At 40.5% G+C, this 19,550-nt stretch overlaps 2 protein-coding genes across 2 annotated transcripts in view; one reads left to right on the top strand and one right to left on the bottom strand.

The window, feature by feature from the left end:
- Positions 1-3,408, top strand: part of rad51d (RAD51 paralog D) — a 45,563-nt gene extending 42,155 nt beyond the window's left edge. Inside the window, exon 10 of the mRNA XM_038290762.1 lies at positions 3,282-3,408. Coding sequence (XP_038146690.1) covers positions 3,282-3,380 — 99 coding nt within the window. The 3' untranslated portion in view covers positions 3,381-3,408. The remainder of the gene's footprint in view (positions 1-3,281) is intronic.
- A 2,850-nt stretch (positions 3,409-6,258) lies between these two features.
- Positions 6,259-19,550, bottom strand: part of lig3 (ligase III, DNA, ATP-dependent) — a 35,075-nt gene continuing 21,783 nt past the window's right edge. Inside the window, exons 12-21 of the mRNA XM_038290761.1 lie at positions 19,399-19,486; positions 19,238-19,315; positions 16,644-16,767; positions 14,391-14,533; positions 14,220-14,294; positions 13,107-13,253; positions 12,609-12,759; positions 7,265-7,344; positions 7,105-7,185; positions 6,259-6,724 (exon numbers count right to left, since the gene is read on the bottom strand). Coding sequence (XP_038146689.1) covers positions 6,491-6,724; positions 7,105-7,185; positions 7,265-7,344; positions 12,609-12,759; positions 13,107-13,253; positions 14,220-14,294; positions 14,391-14,533; positions 16,644-16,767; positions 19,238-19,315; positions 19,399-19,486 — 1,201 coding nt within the window. The 3' untranslated portion in view covers positions 6,259-6,490. The remainder of the gene's footprint in view (positions 6,725-7,104; positions 7,186-7,264; positions 7,345-12,608; positions 12,760-13,106; positions 13,254-14,219; positions 14,295-14,390; positions 14,534-16,643; positions 16,768-19,237; positions 19,316-19,398; positions 19,487-19,550) is intronic.

Here is a 19,550-nt window from a genome sequence, read left to right as displayed (position 1 = left end):
AAGACTCCTGATTTCCATGGAAAAACATCTCCAGGCAGGATTTTAGCAGAAAAGTACAGCAGACGCATCAGTCTAATTCATACAGACAGGCTGTAAATAATGAGTCATGCTCCTCATCTACATGCAGAACACTGAGGCTCTTACCCACAGTGATGGAGCCACATGCTGAGCTCGGATAAAATGCAAACACCTGAACAAAGCATGCAGGTAGATACGGACATGCAGCCGTTATAAATGAGTCCCAGACAAATCTGCATATCGTTCGTTCTGTTTTATGTGTTTCACACTAAAATCACAGACAGAAAATAACAGTTTGCATTTAAATGCAAAAATCTCACATTAAATTTATTTATTAATTTTTCCTTCTGCTACCTAATTAATACCGTAAATAAAAATAGTGTAGTTTTTATTGGTAATGATACTGCTAATGTTCATAAAACGGATTAGTTGGAATGGCTGCAGGTTAAAATTTGAGCAATAAAAAACAAATTATCTATAAAAAAATATATATTTCAATTCAATTCAGTTTATTTCTATTGATTCTAGATTGATTCAAAGTTTTCTATCCAAGGAAATCCAGCTGATTGCATCGACTCATTGACTCTTCAGCAATCACTCACACTAAGCATGCTTGTAGCGACAGTGGAGAGGAAAAACTCCCTTTGAACAGGAAGAAACCTCCAGCAGATCCAGGCTCAGTGTGAGCGGCCCACTGGGGTTCAAGGAGACAGAAGCAGACATAGAAAAAGAAGCATAGATACAAAAAGCAGCTGTAAAACGTGGACCCATCCAGGAAAGACACAGCCAGGCAGACGAGCTCCGAGCCAGCTCCCATGTCAGAGGATGAAGAGAGCACATCCAGTTAGTCACAGTCAGAGAAACAGGACTACACTGGAAAACAGGCCAAGCTCCAACATCTAGAAACAAAGGTGTTGATGGCAGCAGCACAGCTGATATTTCTCTCCAGGATGGAGTCACAGCCAAACAGGAACAGACCAGATGAAGCTACTATGAGAAAAAGCAGAGAGAGCAGAACGCTAGAGATTGAACTAACAGATTCTGCAGAGTGGGAGAATAGAGATAGAATGAAGCAGAATGATGAAAAAGGGGTCCCTATGTCCTCCAGCAGTCTAAGCCTATAGCAGCAGAACTATAGAGATAGATCAGGATAACCTGCAGCTTCTGGACCCAGATCTGCATTAACATCTATAATATGTCTAAACTTATTCAATGCAAGATTAAACATAGAACTCACCTTACAGGACAGGAACCTTCTAAAATCAACCCGCAGCCTGATGCATGTACTAACAGCCCAGAAAATATAATAGACAACTACTTTCACACCATTTATTTCTGTTTAGCTGTATCGCTCTTTTGGGAGCCGGTTACAGAATCGCTTTCTGCCCTCCTGAACTGCTGCGTTCCATCGTACCCATCGCTGTGCATCATGGGAAGTACTTAATGCATCACATTAAACCCATTGACACACCCAACGAGCCTTTATCGCCGATAAATCTGTACTCACCACCTGGGAATCGAAATAAAAAAATAAAGCAGATCTTAATGGAAAAAAAAATATTTAATTAGATTTTTTACGGAAATTCAGTCAACATCCCACAGATTTATAATAGTAGTATCCCCTTAGATTCAAACCACATTGGAATAGAATAGAAAATCCCTTTATTGTCCCACAGTGGGGAAATTCTTGTGTTTACAGCAGCAAAAAGATTACAGAAAAAATGGTTACACATATGTGGACCTTAGAATAAATTATAAGAATACTGTAAGGTGTTTTAACAAATATAAATACTGTGCACCTGGAGAATAAATAACCAATATGCAGCTATGGATGTTTTTACATCAATGAATATTTGAAAATAGCAGCAACATCAGAGATGTGCAAAATGGCAGCAGCATGTTATTTAACTAAGATAGAAACTGTTCAAAAATCAGCTTGAATGGAACAATTTATTGAGGTTGGTTGGTGGTTCTAGAGTCTTCCAGCTGCTGGGAGGAAGGATCTGTGATAACGCTCTCTGGTGCATTTAGGGTGCAGCAGTCTGTCACTGAAGGAGCTCTCCAGTTCAGCACCAGCTTCATGCATGGGATGGAAGACATTATGCAACAGAGATGTTCATTTAGTTAATTCAATTTAATTTACATTGGTTCTGCTGGAGGTTTCTTCCTGTTCAAAGGGAGTTTTTCCTCTCCACTGTCGCTACAAGCATGCTTAGTGTGAGGGATTGCTGAAGAGTCAATGAGTCGATGCAATCAACTGGATTTCCTTAGATAGAAAACTTTGAATCAATTTGACTGGATGATCTGGTTAAACTGGAAAGTGCCTTGAGATGACATGTGTTGTGAATTTGGCGCTTTTCAGTTTATTTCTATAGCGCCAAATTCACAACACATGTCATCTCAGGGCACTTTACAGTTCAACAAGATCAACCCTTTGAACAGGAAGAAACCTCCAGCAGAACCAGGCTCAGTGTGAGCGGCCATCTGCTGAGGCCCACTGGGGTTCAAGGAGACAGAAGCAGACATAGAAAAAGAAGCATAGATACAAAAGGCAACTGTCAACCAGCTCCACAGGCGGCCCCGTCCAGGAAACACACAGCCAGGCAGACGAGCTCCGAGCCAGCTCCCATGTCAGAGGATGAAGAGAGCACATCCAGTTAGTCACAGTCAGAGAAACAGGACTACACTGGAAAACAGGCCAAGCTCCAACATCTAGAAACAAAGGTGTTGATGGCAGCAGCACAGCTGATATTTCTCTCCAGGATGGAGTCACAGCCAAACAGGAACAGACCAGATGAAGCTACTATGAGAAAAAGCAGTGAGAGCAGAACGTTAGACATTGAACTAACAGATTCTGCAGAGTGGGAGAATAGAGATAGAATGAAGCAGAATGATGAAATGGGGGTCCCTATGTCCTCCAGCAGTCTAAGCCTATAGCAGCATAACTATAGAGATAGCTCAGGATAACCTGAGCCACTCTAACTAGAAGCTTTATCAAAAAGGAAAGTTTTAAGCCTAGCCTTAAAAGTAGACAGGGTGTCTGCCTCACGGACTAAAACTGGTAGTTGGTTCCACAGGAGAGGAGCCTGAGAACTAAAAGATCTGCCTCCCATTCTACTTTTAGAAATTCTAGGAACCACTAGTAAACCTGCAGATTGAGAGCGAAGTGCTCTGTTAGGTGCTTTAGAAATCCAAACGAGCAAATCAGGGATTGTAATTCTGCGTTGCTCCTGAGCCGTGTTTATATCTGCTCTCCATCTCAGGCTTGTGGCGTCAAAGAAGACTTTGACCTCCAGTGGTGGAGTCGAAGTGAAGGAGGTGGACCCTCAGGAAAGAGGAAACTGGATGAGACGGATCCCTGATGACAGCAGCGCTGAAGGAAAATGTCAGGCAAAAAAAGGTGAGTTTACATTTCTGGATTGGATTTGCAGGAAGTAAGAAGTTCCTTCAAATCACATCTCCTGAATGATGGGTTATTAGTGGGAAAAGTGACGGATTTAAAAGGAGCCAATTTAACGTTCAGCTGCTGGTCTTATTATCACATTCACCTGAGAGAAAGAACAGAGAAGCAAAGGCATTCGGCTCCCGCTGAGCTTAAATACACCCAGACTTGTTGATTCAGAGGTAAAGATGAATGTAATGGGTTTAAATAATATAGACTGTCTGCTGCAGTGATATCCCTCCTCACAAAAACATTCACACCACATGAAGCCTTATTTCTAATCAGAAACCAGGTCGTGCGAATGTGAACGCAGATATGCCCCCTCCCATATATATATATTAGGGATGGAACGGTTTATGAAAACCGCCCGAACCGTTCGGTTCGACTGTCTCAGTTCGGTTCGCGTGTGTTTCGTTCGGTTCATGCGCTGCTCCTTTTTCTCATAGGCGAAGCGTTTACACTCCAGAGCAGAAGGTGGCGGTACTGCGACCAAAGCCAACCACCAGTAGTAAACAAGAAGAAGAAGAAGAAGCGAAGCAGCGTAGCCGGGTGTAGCAGGAAAAAATCAGTTGTTGTGGAGAATTGTGTGGGTATGGCGAGTGGGAAAGAACAGGAGTTGGAAGACGCGCCAGCAGCACTTTATAGGTCTGCTGTATGGGACCACTTTGCATTTAGAGTGACCTACGATGACGGCGGAAAGAAAGCTGTGGATAAAAGTGCAACAGTGTGCAAGCATTGTGCAACACGACCAACATGTCATGCTAACCCTGAAATCCCTCATACTCCGTCAGCGCTCCGCCCCGCTGCGCTCCAGACCGGCTGCTCAAAGCAAAGCCTACAGCCTCCACTGTGGCTCCCGTCCGCTCCGCTCTGAGTTCCTTGGAGATCGTAGAGAGCATGCGCCAGATGATTAAATTCAAAGCAGCAAAACATACGGAAATGATCCAGGGTTTCTGCGGATCATTAAAAATAATTACAATCCATTATTTTTTGGATTTTTTCATTAATTTTTATTGTTGATTAATTTTTATAATTGTTATAATTTTTCGGTGTAACAATCAACATATACCGAACCGAAAACCGTGACCAGGAAACCGTGAACCGAACCGTGGATTTTGTGAACCGTTCCACCCCTTATATATATATATTTTTTTGTGTGAACACCAGGCCTTAGCGCCGTTGTTCTGTCAGACCAGCATACCTATAGTCAATACGCATGCACAAGATGTTAGATTTGCGTTTATCCCTTTAGTTTTGTATGGAAAATAGACTTTAAACTACCTTGAAGGACTGTATCCCTGTATCATCTGTATCCCTTCATTCATGTACAAAAAAACCCAAACAAAAACAGGTCAGATCACCAAAAAAAAAAAACACCAAAAAGTAAGCCATTTTTTTTTTTGTACATGACTAAAGGGAAACACGCCCGTTAAGGTAGTTTAAAGTTAATTTTTTCATACAAAACTAAAGGGATAAACAGGTATTGACCATGGGTACGCTCATCTGACAGAACACTGGGTGTTTTCTGAACAGCCCCGGTGTAACGTCTGTAACGGCTATCAGATGCATTAACCGGCACGTCCAGCAGCTAAAGTTCAAGTTTTTCAACTCAAGTGTGTCTCACGTGTCAGATGCTCAGCAGCTCATGAGGTGTTGCAGGATCTTTTGGCTACGTTCACACAGCCACCTGAAGTGACCCAAATCCAATTTTTCTTGCCAAATGCGACCTGTTTCTGATCCTTTTATGACAGTCTTGACAACTTAGATCCAATTTGTTCCAATGTGACCCAGACCACTTGGCTCTGTGGTCCTGAATCTGATCTTTTCAAATGCGAGCTGAGTTTGAACGGCCAGGTCACATTAATTCGACCTGAACGCCATTAATTAACCGACAAAGGTCACTATTCTAGGTCTTACTATGAAGAAGCAGCAAGAAAAACAACAACCATGGCAGACGATGATGCGGAGAGCAGTATTTATTTTTATCAATCTTGAAAAGTTTGAGTTTTTAAAGGAATAGTACACCCAAAACATGATTAGCCTTCATTTTCTACTCACCCCCATGCTGAACAACACTCTGGAGTACTTTTTTGATATCTCAAATGCATCTGGAGATCTGGGAGGCTTCTTGCTGTCTGCTGACATTCAAATAATGGAGGTCTATGGCGCCCGAGGCAGAAAGGTCCATAAAAGTCCACAAAAAACGTGTCAATATTCCTCCATACTGCTCGTCCAATGTATTCCAAGTGTCCTGAGTGGGTAGCGTCCAGAATTTACTCGAAACAAAGTCATTTAGAATGTTTTTAGAGCATAAACAGTAGTGTATAGGATTTCCTAAAAGCGCGCGCCTGATGTACTATTCCTTTAAGGTTGGGAAAGATCGCTAGATGTTCTCCAGCGCTACCATCCATGTTTAACACCGTAAACACAGAGCATGCTGACCTGTGACGTAATTTCGTCTTCTACTGCGCATGCGGGATGACTGCAGTTCACACAGGAGATCACATAGGAGTTGCATGTATTTAGAAATATGAACGGCAACGCAAAAAAAAAATCTGAATGAAGTGTGAACGTAGCCTTTGTTGCGCACTGATGCTCGCGGTCTGAAAGTAGCATTAGAGTAAAACTGTAAAAACTTTTTATTTTTAATTTTAGTAATAATTCTGTCAAGTATAAAACAAACGTTGATCTTTTAAAATGCTTGTTTCCTTCTTGGGATCTTTAGGAAATGATTTACCAGATGTTACAGGAAAGCTTGGATCTTCACAGGCTTTACCTTAAAACACAGAGACTCATCAAGAGAAGCACCAGTTTTTATTTTCAGTTCATGATCTTTATGGTTCTGCAGTAAAAAGTAGTGAAGCACAGCCCTCCTATTGTTTAGTTTAGACTCCATGTTTGTTCTGCAAAGAAATCCTGTTGGTTGCCCAAAGTAGTTAAAAAGCTGAAAATAAAATGTCCTGAGAACCTTCAACCCAAAAGCTGCCCTGTAACCAAAGCCTGGTTCTGCAGATTTAAAGTCTTTCCCTCTCAGCAGGGCGGTACGACGCGCCTCTTCCGGATGCATTCCCAGATCCAGCTGGGAGACACTTTCTGAGCCCCGCTGTCCTCCTCCGGATCGCCGAGCGTGTGCGTGGCCAAGGAGGCGTCGTAATCGGGCACCAGGTCTCCGTCGTACGCCACGAAGTACCTCCTCAGTTTATCGAACTCCTGGACGGAGACCGGAAGGAAGAGTTTCACCCCGGTGAAGATGTCCAGCAGAGTCTGGAAGGAGAAGAGGAGCAGATTCTGGTTTCTATCTGAACTGGAGATACGAGGTTTTAATTTTGGCAAAGAAGAAAATGCTACGATAGATCTAAAGTACTCAGATTATTCAGTCTAGCTCTGCGGGAGAACAAGCTAACTTATAAAAAAAGCTGCATTTAAAGCATCGCCGCTTCAATTTGGTTTCTGGCTCAGATCCTCATATTGTTATAAAGGAACTATTTCCACAATTTTCCACAAATCTTCATATTTCTACCTTTAGTCTCGTCAAAACATTGAATTTTAGTATTTTTATTAACCTTTGATCACTGAATGTATGTTGCAAATAAAACTGTACTGCAATAATAAATTCCAATTTTTTTTTTTTTTTTTAAACCAACCTTGTCGTTTCTGGGCTGCAGCAGCTGAGCGGTTTCTTTGCTTTGTCCGTTGCTCTGAACATTTGGGTCGCTCTTCTTCACCTGCAATAAACAGACTCTTTATAGGAAGTTCTCATGATGGAAGCGTGTGTGTGGGGGGTCTTATTGGGGCAGTGTTTACCTTCTTTGCACTGGGAGCCTCTGATTTGGGGGTGCGGGGCTCAGATTTGACGGCTTTTGGTTTGGAAGGTGTGCTGTTTCCTGTAAGATCAGATCACATCAATCATTATGCATCAAGTCTAGGGCTGCAACTAACGATTATTTTAAAAATCGATGAATCGGACAAAAAATATTTTTATATTAACCTCTTTATTCCAAAATAAACATTTTAGACAGAACAAACAAGCACACAAGTACAGGTTTCTCATTAACTGTACTGGTGCAATATGAAAAATAAATGTTTGTGTTAAAACTACGCAAACTTACATGAGAAATGTAGCTGTACATCCACAAAATATAGGCTACTTTGTTTCATAAAGCGCAAAAAAACATTTTTGTTTTTAAAAGCCCCTAAGGGGTTCAAACAATAGGCCCCCCCATTTGAACAAATGAGTTTTTTTTTTAGACTAGAAGAGTTCTGCCTTTTAAGACAGGAAAGTATAGCAGTTAAAGTTGCTACTTGAGAAAATACTGAACCATAGAGATAAAAATAGCCCTGTGATTCAAATTATAAATTGTATTTGGAATAAAAATGAGAGAACTAGGGGTGCTAAAAAACACATCCTCCAAAGACAGATATTTACATGGAAATGTGGCAGATAATTAATTGACATATTACTGATCTTGCTGGATTTTATTCTGCTTTACTTCCATAAATTGCAGGATCTTCTTTACTTTATCTTTGCCAGAAGATTTAAACTTTAAAAGCCTTGCCCTCATAATTTGCAAGTTAATTTATTTATAAAGTAAATATAAACGCTGCTTAAGCTAATTCAAATGAAATTAAAAGTAAAATAAGTAGCCAACCTTATCACTGTCTGTAACCTACTAACACGGTAAGGAAAGCATCAGATGAGCTACCTGAGAAACTAATGTTACGTTTCCCCACTTTGAAACCAAACAAACATGGTGGTTCCGTGCCATGTTCATTTCTTTTGACAAAAGTTGCATGTTATCACTTTTTTCACTTTACAAAGCGCAGGCTATTTTAATTATTGTGATCAATTTGCTCCGTCAATCCCGGTGCATGCGCGCTTCATTTGCAGTCTGGACGCTGAGGCTCTGACTGCAGCGCTGAGAGGGACTCCTGCGGGAGAACAGGGTTGGGATGGGGGAGGCGCCCCACGGCAGAGTAGGAACGATACATGCTTTCACGTAAGAGTCTCCAAAAGCCGCCAGTGACACCGAAAAAAGTCGCCAGATTTGTCGCTGGAGGGGTCTGAAAAGTCGCTGAGTTGGCAACACTGCACCTGCAGCGCTGGCTCGCTCTGTCGTATTTTTTCTTCTTCCCCCGCTTCAGTCAAGTGGATGTGATGATGACGGCGGCGGCGGATGACGCATTAATCGCGCGACACAACTAATCGATGATGAAATTTGTTGCCAACGCTTTTAAAAGTCGATTTTTATCGATCTTATCGATTCGTTGTTGCAGCCCTAATCAAGTCTCACCAAATCAGAGGGAATTTAAATGGTTCCTGAAAAAGTTTGGTAGATTAAAGTTATTTAAATAGTAAAAGACAAACTGCGCTGATAAACTGAACTGGTTCAGAAACTCCTACGTTTCTAATCAGAGAAAGTTTCCCTCGCCAACAGCTGCAACGTTGAACTAATATCCATCGTCTTTAAATAGGTACCGGGTCCACTCGGGGCCCTGCTCTTTCTTATGACATCATCACATGGCAACACCACTCGGACAAACGCTATTGCACCCGTTTCTTAAGAATCAGATCTCTACTGGAAATCTTAACAGATATTTTACATTTGATTGGTGATCTAAAGTAGCCGAAAGTAGAAAAAAAAAAAACATTGTCAGTCTTGAAGGAAAGAACTGAACTATAAGACAGACTGAGCTCTGCTATTTAACAAGGTGACAAAAAAAGTTTTTATTAAGCTCTGAGGGCAGAGGAGGACTACAACAGATATGAGGGCCAGGCTACAGATTTTTTTTTCTATTTCGAGAATAAAGTCAAAAGGACAATAGTCAAATTTATGAGAATAAAGTCACAACTAGCTTGATAAACCAGACTAAATGTGAGATAAACTGTGTAATCTAGTCTGGCCCCGATGAATGAGACAACGGAAGATTGTTGATGAGAACAACCTGTTGTTTTTCAAACCATGTCTGTGCCTATTGGCCAACGCTCTGGCCAATGAGAGCCACTGACTGTGATGCAGGAAGCGCCACAGGAAGCTGGTGGGGGAGTGGAAACAAACAGCCTGTCGGTAAAACGGCGAATTCGTCCTTAAAAATGAATAAGCGTAGAGCCTCTTCCTGCTCACGTTTCAACGAAAACCCAAAGTCTAATCCTTCCTAAACTACGTCACAATGAGAGTAGTCATACAATTTAGAGAATAAAGTCCTAAAATTACAAGAATAACATTTTATGACAACTCTTCCCAGAAGCCCTTTCTTCCCTAAAATGAGGAATGTGGAGCATCATGTGAAGTTATTCTTTAGCATCGGTTTGATAAATCAGGAAATCTTTTATCAGCAGCATCAAACTGGGCAGGAGGTCAAAGTGGACTCTGGTTGCTGATTGGTGGAGCTGGTCGGCCGTCATCTGCTGGGCGGAGCTCCAAGCTTTCTTTCTGAAACGGTTTGTTGTTTGATGACTTTATTCTCGTAATTAAAAAAATGTAAAAATTTCTAGCCTGGCCCTAATACTCCGTCGTAGAGGAAAAACTGGAACATCTTAAAAAAAAAATTTTTGTAGAGATTTTAGAGAAAGAAAAGTTATTTTACCTGTACAAAATGAATGGTTGTTGTTGACACAAAGTTATAAGTAGCTTAATAATGCTAACTAAGCGAGCTAAAAGAGGCTAACCTGTTAGCTACTGAGCCACAGCTCTACCCAGCTCACCTTTATCGTCTAACGGTTACTTTGTTCACCAGAAACACATTTTTTTCAATTTTGTTATCAATCAGGTAAAACTTCATTGATCATTAGACACGCTAACGCTACACATACTGCATTTTTATTATCGTTGCCTGGGCAACCTCAATGTTTCACATTACGTGGCAACATTCAGCCAATCATGTAACGTAACGTCGCTGGCATGAAGGTCTGTGGAACGTCGGCCATTTTTTATATCAACGAAGAAGAAACTATTTAGTAGGACTTGCTGTAACCTGTGTGGCTTATTTGGGCTTCAGGTGAGAGAAACGTTCAGCAGATAACAGGAAGGCTGCACAAAATGACATCCGCTTTAAAGAAAGAGCGGTGAGAAACTGATGTGGACGATAACGGAGGTTAAAAAAGCTGCTTCATAACTTGTGGGACAGAAATTGCATCAACTAGGGCTGAAAATTTTTTATTAGATTAATTTTTTATTTTAAATAAACGTCAACTAATTTGTAATTTACAACAAAATTTAGTAATCGAATAAAGTATAGAGACTCTAAAACATGCCTCTTGGTGACAGAGTGACTGAACAGCAGGATTATATCATCTATCGACATTAATTCTGACTGATTATTTAATAATCATGTGGAGAAAATTAGCTTAACTCTAAAGCAGGGGTCACAACCTGCGACTGTGGAGACGCATGTTGCTCTTTAGCGCCCCCTTGCGGCTCCCTGGAGCTTTTTCAAAAATGTATAAAAAAAATGTTTTTCTTTGTTTATTTTAATGTGTGGAAATGTTGCTAATGCTACACTCAGATTAACGCATAAGTCAAAATGAGCAGAAGTTGACTATGGCCCCGTCCACACGAAGTCAAAACGAACACGAAACGCTAATATTTTCCAGAACGTTTGTCGTAAAGACGGAGACGTAAAATAAATGTGATCGTCCACACGAATGCATGAAAACGCTGCAAAATGTATGCCAGGCCTGTAAGTGGCGCTGTGGTGCCAAAGCAAAAATAGGCGACGAAATGTTGGGCATGCGCACTAATATTTATACATGGTTGCCCTGCGGGTCCATTTTGGTGGTTCAGTCAAATTCAGGTGCTGAACTATGTGGTCGATATTGCTCTGTTCTTCCTGGAGATATTCCAGAAGAAGAAGATTCTGTTGTAAGCCCGACAGCAGGGCGAGTAGCATGAGCAGCAACCATTCAACACAGTACGGCGCCATTGTTGTTGTGATACTGTGTCGCGCATGCGTGTTTAGAGGTGACGCTATGACGCATGCGTGTAAGAAAAAAAATGCGGTTAGAGCTTAAAGATGGAAACGCGAAAACGGCGTTTCAAAATCTTCCCACTCTGAAGGCTTAATAAAAAAAAGATCGTTTACAGACCCCCGAAACGCCGGCTTCGTATGGATGAGAGGCTGGTTTGGTGAAAAATTTGTGCGTTTAGGCCAGGGTTTGACTTCGTGTGGACGGGGCCTAGGACACGCCCCCTCCTCATTTACATAATGAGGCAGAAATGCAGACAGAAATGTTAAAAGGGCAGAAATAAATAGCGGCGAAGAAATAACTAGGGTAAAAAAATATAAAGGAAGAATAAAACAGACAAAAATTTTATAACATGCAATTAAAAAATAAAGCTGTAGATTATAAAGGACAAAAAAATAAATAAGGTAAATATTACAAAGGCAAATAAATAAAGAAGCTAATTAAAAGAGTTATATACATTTATGTCTCACTGTATAAATTAATTTCTACTTACATTTATTTGTTTATTTTATTTTTGGTGGCGATTAATTGTATGCTTATTTATTTCTGCATTTATTTTTAAATATGGCAGATCTGGTCCTCCATACACTATAACCTTTGTGGAACAAACATGCTTCAACTTATTCAGTCCAAATTTGCCTTAGTTCTAGTCCAGATGTGGATCTATAAAGTCTGAGGATCATCCAGAGTTTTAAATGGGCTTTCATGGCGTTTTTCAGGGAAAATTTGGCGAGGCTACATATTGTTAATTTTTTTCGTTAATTTATCACCTATAAATCAGACTTGGTGACATTTAAAATATTGGTTCCTCATGAAAAATATTACTACAATAGTATTTCTAATTTATATTTTGGGAGCTGGACCTTCTTTTATTCACATTTCTAATTTCAGGTGGAATTTGCTCCTATGACCCGCTGGGCTTAAGAGGTTAAAGTGAATTTCCAAAGGATTGTAGATGTATAATAACAGGATATGCCTCCTGTTTCAAAGTTTTTAATCTAAAGGTACCAGGCAGATTGCACGGACTCCCAGCATCCATAGCGGCAGGGGAGGAAGAAACCTCCAGCAGAAGCGGGCGCTTTGAGCGCCCATCTGCCATGACAGAGCTCCGTTTATTTTTCAGGGATGCTAATAAATCTGAATTTAACAGCGATAATTAACAGACAGAACCGCTCTGGCACTCACTCGTCTTCTTGGACGGACCGCCTGCGTTGGACGAGGGGGACGGCGAGTTCCCTCCGCTGTCTCCTCCTGATGAGCCTTTGTCGTCGTTGGACGCGGAAGGACCGGCCGTCACTTTAAAGTCGCAGTTTTCCTTGGATATGCGGAACAGCTCCTGAGGAGGACGTTAGGTACGATGCATTTATTCCGATCAGGCCTCCTCCTCCGTTCTTTGTTAAACATTGATCCTAATTATTTCTTCCCTCCTTTAACCTGAGCGGCGTGCTCGCTCCCACACGCCGCCATACATCAAACACGGAAGTTAATTATCACCAAGCAGTCCCAGAGGATTCACCTCATCTTCAGCAAGGACAGCCATGCCTAATGTGTCCTAAGATTGCTATCTTATTCACATTTAATAGGAGGAGGCAGTAGTTAATCACCCCCCCCGCTGTGCTGTCAGTGTGCTGCGTTCAACCAACTGTTTACTGTGAGAAGGGCGAGTCAACAGCGGCGTCCTACCCTGAGCTGGTGCAAGTTGGTGGCCGTCTTCCAGTCCTTGTCATCGCGGATTCGCGTCATGCGGGGAAAGCGGATGGAGATGCCGTCGGCCGTGTGCATCTCGGATTTGGAGAACTCGGCGCCGGTGATCTCCCAGACCGGCGCTTGCTGCAGGGAGAGGAGAACGGAGGCAGCAGGTGGAGCGTGAATTTAAAAAAACGGATCTGCAGGAGTTTATTACTGAAGCTGGTTCTGAGAAGTTTAAAATAAAAAGGTTTTTTATCAGGAACCATCTTTGTTCCAACTGTAAGATGCTTTTAGCTTTTAGTCTACATTTACGCGTCTTGCATAAACATTCATATTTAAGTTTACAGGATCAAACATTTTAGAAGAAATGCAGCAAAATAAAGATTCTTTTGTTTTCAGCCCTTTTACTCTGATACTTCAAAATAAAACCCACTTATTTGTCGGAAAAGATTAGAGAACAAACAGCATCATGGTGACAAAATATAACTTCAGAAGTTTGAAGTAGGCTCAGTTATAAACTAATATAATTCAGCCCTCTGTAGGTTGATAATGTTCATTTCCATCAAATGATGTTGCATCCTTTGTTCCTAACGCATCACCCAGTCCATATCAGAATAAATTTATTTCCCCATTGAGATCTGATGCGTTTTCAAAGTGCTCCTTTAAATTTTTTTTTGAGCAGTGTATATTGACTGCAGCCTTATTTCAGAGTATTGATTTCTAAATGCTGAATAGAGATACTACGGTTTTTAGATTTATTTGTAAATAATCTTCACCTTCCAGTTCATAGATTTCCATTATCTATCAAATAAAATCCCAATAAAAACACATTTAAATGAGGTGTTATTATTATTATATCATTATTATGTGAAGGGGTTTTAGGAAGCCATGTATCTCAACCAGATATCTCCAACTCTAGACCTAAAACGTCCGGATGCATCCCTGCTGAGGTTCCTCCTCATCAGGTCTTCAAGTTCCACAGAGATCTGCATAGATCTGCATGTGGAATCATCTAAAAACTTTAGAATAAAGACTGTAGAGGGAACTGGACTCATCTGGACTTCCGACAGGCTGACAGGCAAACGGCGTAAAGTAGGAAGATCTCACCTCAGGATCACGGATAATGAAATCTGGATAATAGTTCTTGACGATTTTCAACCAGCCGGGGATTTTGCTGGGGTCCTACAAGCACAGAGAGAGAGAGATGACCGATTAATATTTGAGTGAATTACATCAGCTCCATGTTCCAGCCAAGCCTCCAAGGGGATCCTCACTGACCTTGCTGATTTTGATCACATCCAGCTCTTTCTGGAGCCGGGCCAACATGGCGTCATCATAGCCTCCGGAGCACTTGGTGACTGTGCACCATTTCCTCGAGTCAGGGTCATAACAGCCCATCAGAAAGCTGGACATGATGCCCCCTGGTGGGCAGAACAGTAGCGACACGAAGAATAAATCGTTTCAATTTTCAACTTTTTCCTCCAGAGTTGAAACTTTTTTCCCCAGCTGCCATTTTCTGCTTCCCTCTGTTTCTAACCGTCTTCCTGCTCTATTGCATTCCCTTTTAACCGTCTCCTTAACCCCGCTTCCAGACTTGAACCTACTACTGTGTTTCCAGGTTAATTTTACCCTCATTGCCCTGCCCCCTCCCTCATATCATCTCCTTCCAGTTTGCCCAGTGGGATTCCCTCTGTATGCATTATGCTACATCTGCATATTTTCCCCATGAACTACCCTGATCTTCATCTGTATTCCCAGCGCAGCACCGCGTTGCATGGCTGCCTGCAGAACATGCAGTCTATCTATATGCACTAACTGACCCCCTCCCAACAGAAACAATAAGCACCTCAGAGAAACATTCTGATGGGGACATAATGTGGTTCAGATGCAGACCAGGGATAGGAATAGAAATGATTGAATTTGCAAAGAGCTGGATCATCTAGAGCGGGCCCAGAAGGGGACGCAGGTCTGCTGAGAACAAGGTTATATCTGCTTATCGTGGCGTAGATCCTATCGTAGTGAAATTATGTAGGAAACTAATAAAAGCTAAAAACAGGAAGTTGATGAGCATTTTTGAAATGACTGCAAATTAGTTCCGTAGTCGACAAAAGATCAGATCTGTACATTAGGGTGACTTTTTACTACCTCACATGCCTGCAGAGTAATTTGAAGAACTTTTATTAAAGATTACATAATATCTACACTGCAAAAATGATGTAGAAATAAGTAAGCATTTCTTAAATTAAGTGTATTTACCCTTAATTTGAGCAGGTAAATGAGATAGTTTGCCAATGGAATGAGTATTTTTACTCTTAAAATAAGATAATTAAATAATATGCACTTGAAATCAGACAATGCAATTGTGTTTTCTTATATTAAGTGTAAATTGTCTTGTTCCATTGGCAAAATGTCTCTTTCACCTCCTCAATTCAAGAACAAATGCACTTATTTTAAGAAAAAAATGAATTATCTAGATTTAGATTTTTTTACAGTGTAACTTTTAAAGTTGTAGGTAAATAATATTTAAATGTCAAATCATTCTGGCTTAAACATGTATATAAATGTACTCTCTATCATATTATATTGTGCCAAAAGTTAGATAATTTCTTTTTTTTTTATATATATATCTTAAATCCCCTAAAAAATTTTTCCGTTATCTTCTGCAGGCCAGTTAGTTCTTAGTCAGCCTGAACACCTAAATTCGGCCAATCATATACCAACGGTCATCTGTAAATCAAATTTTTTTGGTCATAGCATCGTGATTCATATGTCGCAGCTAATATACGCAACGGTTGAAATCAGAATCCTTTCCTTTCCCATTGAGTTGCGTCCCAGTGTTCACGGGGATGGACGTCTGTGTCTTCGGCAGGCGTAGAGCTAACAGAACTGGCAGCGTTGCGAGGCAAGGGCTCAAACATGTACGGCTGGAAGCCTTCTACACCAAACCAAGCTTCTGCCGCCCTGGCGTCCTCTTCCACAACATCTTCGTCCCCGCTTTCCTCCTCTAAATAAAAAATGGATGACGGAGGAGACTCATCCACGACCTCCGACACTAAACTCTCCTCCTCTTGCATGTTTCCTCTGTCCATAGCGTTCCTTGACAGCGTCGTTTCTAAGTCACCAATTTAGTGCTACTTGGTCCCAATGGAATTTTCCATTGGGAACCTGCTAGCACTAAGGTGCTAATATTCTTTCTCTCATAATTTGTGGACATTAAGATCTAAAGAGAAGCGCCATCTCCTGGTCAGACGCTGTAATTCAGTGAAAGGGTGGAGTCAGAGTAAAAAAATATGCACGCCCAGTAGAGTGGCTGAAAGTTGGAGGGGATTTTGCTGCCATTCGGCTGGATTTGACTGGGAAGGGTCATTCTGAATGGCTGCTGCTGCACACGTGTGAGTATTTAAATCTGTATTTATAATATTAACTTTATGCAGACTGAAGAAAATTCTGCCTCTTCTAATTTTCATGATTTTCTAACCTGTTGAAATATAAACATCTAACAGGAAACCTTGAAAACATCACTTTACATACCGTTGGAGCCTTTCCCATAGAAAGCACCGAGCACCACCAGGTCAGCAGTGTCGGCCATCGCCCCCTCGTTCAAGTAATCCTTCTTCACCTTCAGCCAGTGTCGCTTCCCCGGCTCATAGGTTCCCTGAGACGCAGAGGAAGACACGGTTAAAGATGATGACCTGAACTCTCTGCACTTTAGTGTTGATGACATGATGAGGGAAAAACTGTTTTGGAAGTAGATCTTAAGACATCGGCCGAGGGGTTAAATTTCAGCAACATATGGGTCTTTAAATTAACAACTAATCAAATTAGTTACGGAATAGTCCAAGGAGCAATTAGAGACAGACCCAATTAGACCAGTGCACTGTAAAAACTACAAATAAGTTACATTTTCTCAAATTAAGTTAATTTACCCTTAATTTGAGGAGGTAAATGAGATGATTTGCCAATGGAATATGGAGTATTTTTACTCTTAAAATAAGATATTTAGATAAAATTCCCTTGAAATAAGGCAATGGAATTGTGTTTTCTTATTTTAAATGTAATTTGCCATTGACAAAATGTCTCTTTTAGCTACTCAAATAAAGAACAAATGCACTTATTGTGAGAAAAAATGACTTATTCAGATTTTTTCCCCCCCAGTGTTTCAGGAGGAATGGGCCAAAATTTCAGCAAAGTGTAACGAGAAAGTTGCAATGAATTCAAAGAAATTAAAAACCAAAACATCTCTCAGAGCTCGATGTTAACCATCGCCCGATCTCCCGGGGCGAGTCGTTTTTATTGTCGGGAGAGTACAAATTTCATTGCATTTGCCCGCCGGGCAAGTGGAACGATCACAAAAAAAAAAATTTATCACTTAAAATTACTTTAAAATCACCGACATTCGATGAAAACGACCCAGAAGCGTCGCGTGATTTGAAAAAGCCGGGTGATTTTCTGCCGGATGTCGTGATTTTTGTCCACCTAGCGTTTTATTTTGATCTAGTTACCAAAACGACAAACAAGCTAGAGGTCGCTATCATATGGCAGCCTTCTGTACAGTGATGCAGGTCATACATTAAAAAATGTGCATTAAATTTTATTCTCTTAGACATTGGAGAGGTGCATTTAAATGTTATAGAGCTAAACATGTTAAATTGCAGGGGTTGATGTTAAGGATTTTTACCACTTGCCCTTTGGGCAAGTGACTTTCACATTTTATTTGCCCAGAAACAATTTTTACTTGCCCAGTATAATGTTTAATAAATAAAGTTCCTAATATTCATTTTTGTATATATATCAATGAAACATGTTTGTTTTTTAAATGTTTTTTGTAATTCAGTATTTTTTAAGTTTCCAGGTTCCTGGTGTGTATCTGCATGCGTCAGATAATGAACTCAAGCCTACATTACCGTGTTAACATGCTTTTCAATCCTTCCTGCACATCCTTTACAAACTAAACATTGCTTTAAACTGTTGCGTGCTTGGAAAAATATAAATTGTAATGTTAAAAATCTAAAAAAAAAACTTACACTACTACTACTCACCAATCTAACATGTTTAGCTCTATAACATTTAAATGCACAACTCAAATGCCTAAGAGAAAAAAAATAAATGAACATTTTTTAATGTATGACCTGCATCACTGTACAGAAGACTGCCATATCATAGAAATATTTACACTGAGCGCATCCAATCATTATTATTATTATTATTTTCTTAATCCCCGACTGATCATTTTTAATCTAGCGTGTATTATAGTATAGATTAAATTCATCATCCAGCTGCTGCTCTGCACAATTATCTCCCCAAGAGCTGAATCACGCCAGCGAGAATGTGTAAAAAAAATAATAAAAAATCACGCGACGCTTCTGGGTCGTTTTCATCGAATGTCGGTGATTTTAAAGTAATTTTGAGTGATAAATAATTTTTTGTTGCGATCATTACACTTGCCCGGCGGGCAAATGCAATGAAATTTGTACTCTCCCGACAATAAAAACGACTTTCCCCTGGCGATGGTTAACATCAAGCCCTGAATTGGTGACCTGTTATATTATTATTGTCTTGTTGCTGCATTTATTTTGTCAGGGAAAACTAATCCATAGTCAGTTAAAAGTCAGGGAATTCTGAAATGATGTCAGACTGTGGAAACCCTGAATAAAATAACTATGTATAATGATTCTCTAGAAAAGTCACATTATATTAATAGTATTATCTTGTATAAGTTTTTAACCTGTCAAGTTTTTTTTAAAGCAAAGTTTAGTTTGAAAAGAATGTGCAGGAAGGATTGAAAAGCATGTTAACACGGTAATGTAGGCTGGAGTTCATTATCTGACGCATGCAGATACACACCAGGAACCTGGAAACTTAAAAAATACTGAATTACAAAAAACATTTAAAAAACAAACATGTTTCATTGATATATATACAAAAATGAATATTAGGAACTATGTTTATCAATCATTATACTGGGTAAGTAAAAATTGTTTCTGGGCAAATGAAATGTGAAAGTTACTTGCCCAAAGGGCAAGTGGTCCCTGTCTCTCATAACATCGTTTAGCGACAAGATACATTTATTCCAAGAGTCCTCCGACAGGGAAAGGCTGCGGGGTTTATAAGTGGATGACACTGACCTTTATGTCCTTCAGCACCAGACCCTCCAGTCCTTCTCTGATAACACGGGTTATCATGTCAGCCAGGTCTGCTGCCCTCTAAAGTGCAGACAGACAGGATATTACATCATCTGCAGGTTTCTAAAGAGAGCGAGCAGAAAGCCTGATGCGGCGGCGCTCACCGTGACGTGCTTCATCTCTGAGAAGAGGATCCTGTTTGGGACTTCAGTCATGTTGTCATGCAGGAACTTTCTGCGTTCGCAGAGCGGCCTGGGGGAACATAGCACCAACCAGAGGAGTGTAAGCCAGCTTGGACACATGCTAGAATTACTGA

This window comes from Cyprinodon tularosa, unplaced genomic scaffold (assembly GCF_016077235.1).
Source record: "Cyprinodon tularosa strain WSP-4 unplaced genomic scaffold, ASM1607723v1 ctg288, whole genome shotgun sequence".
Classification (NCBI taxonomy): domain Eukaryota; kingdom Metazoa; phylum Chordata; class Actinopteri; order Cyprinodontiformes; family Cyprinodontidae; genus Cyprinodon; species Cyprinodon tularosa.
This window is presented reverse-complemented; position numbering and strand designations above follow the sequence as displayed.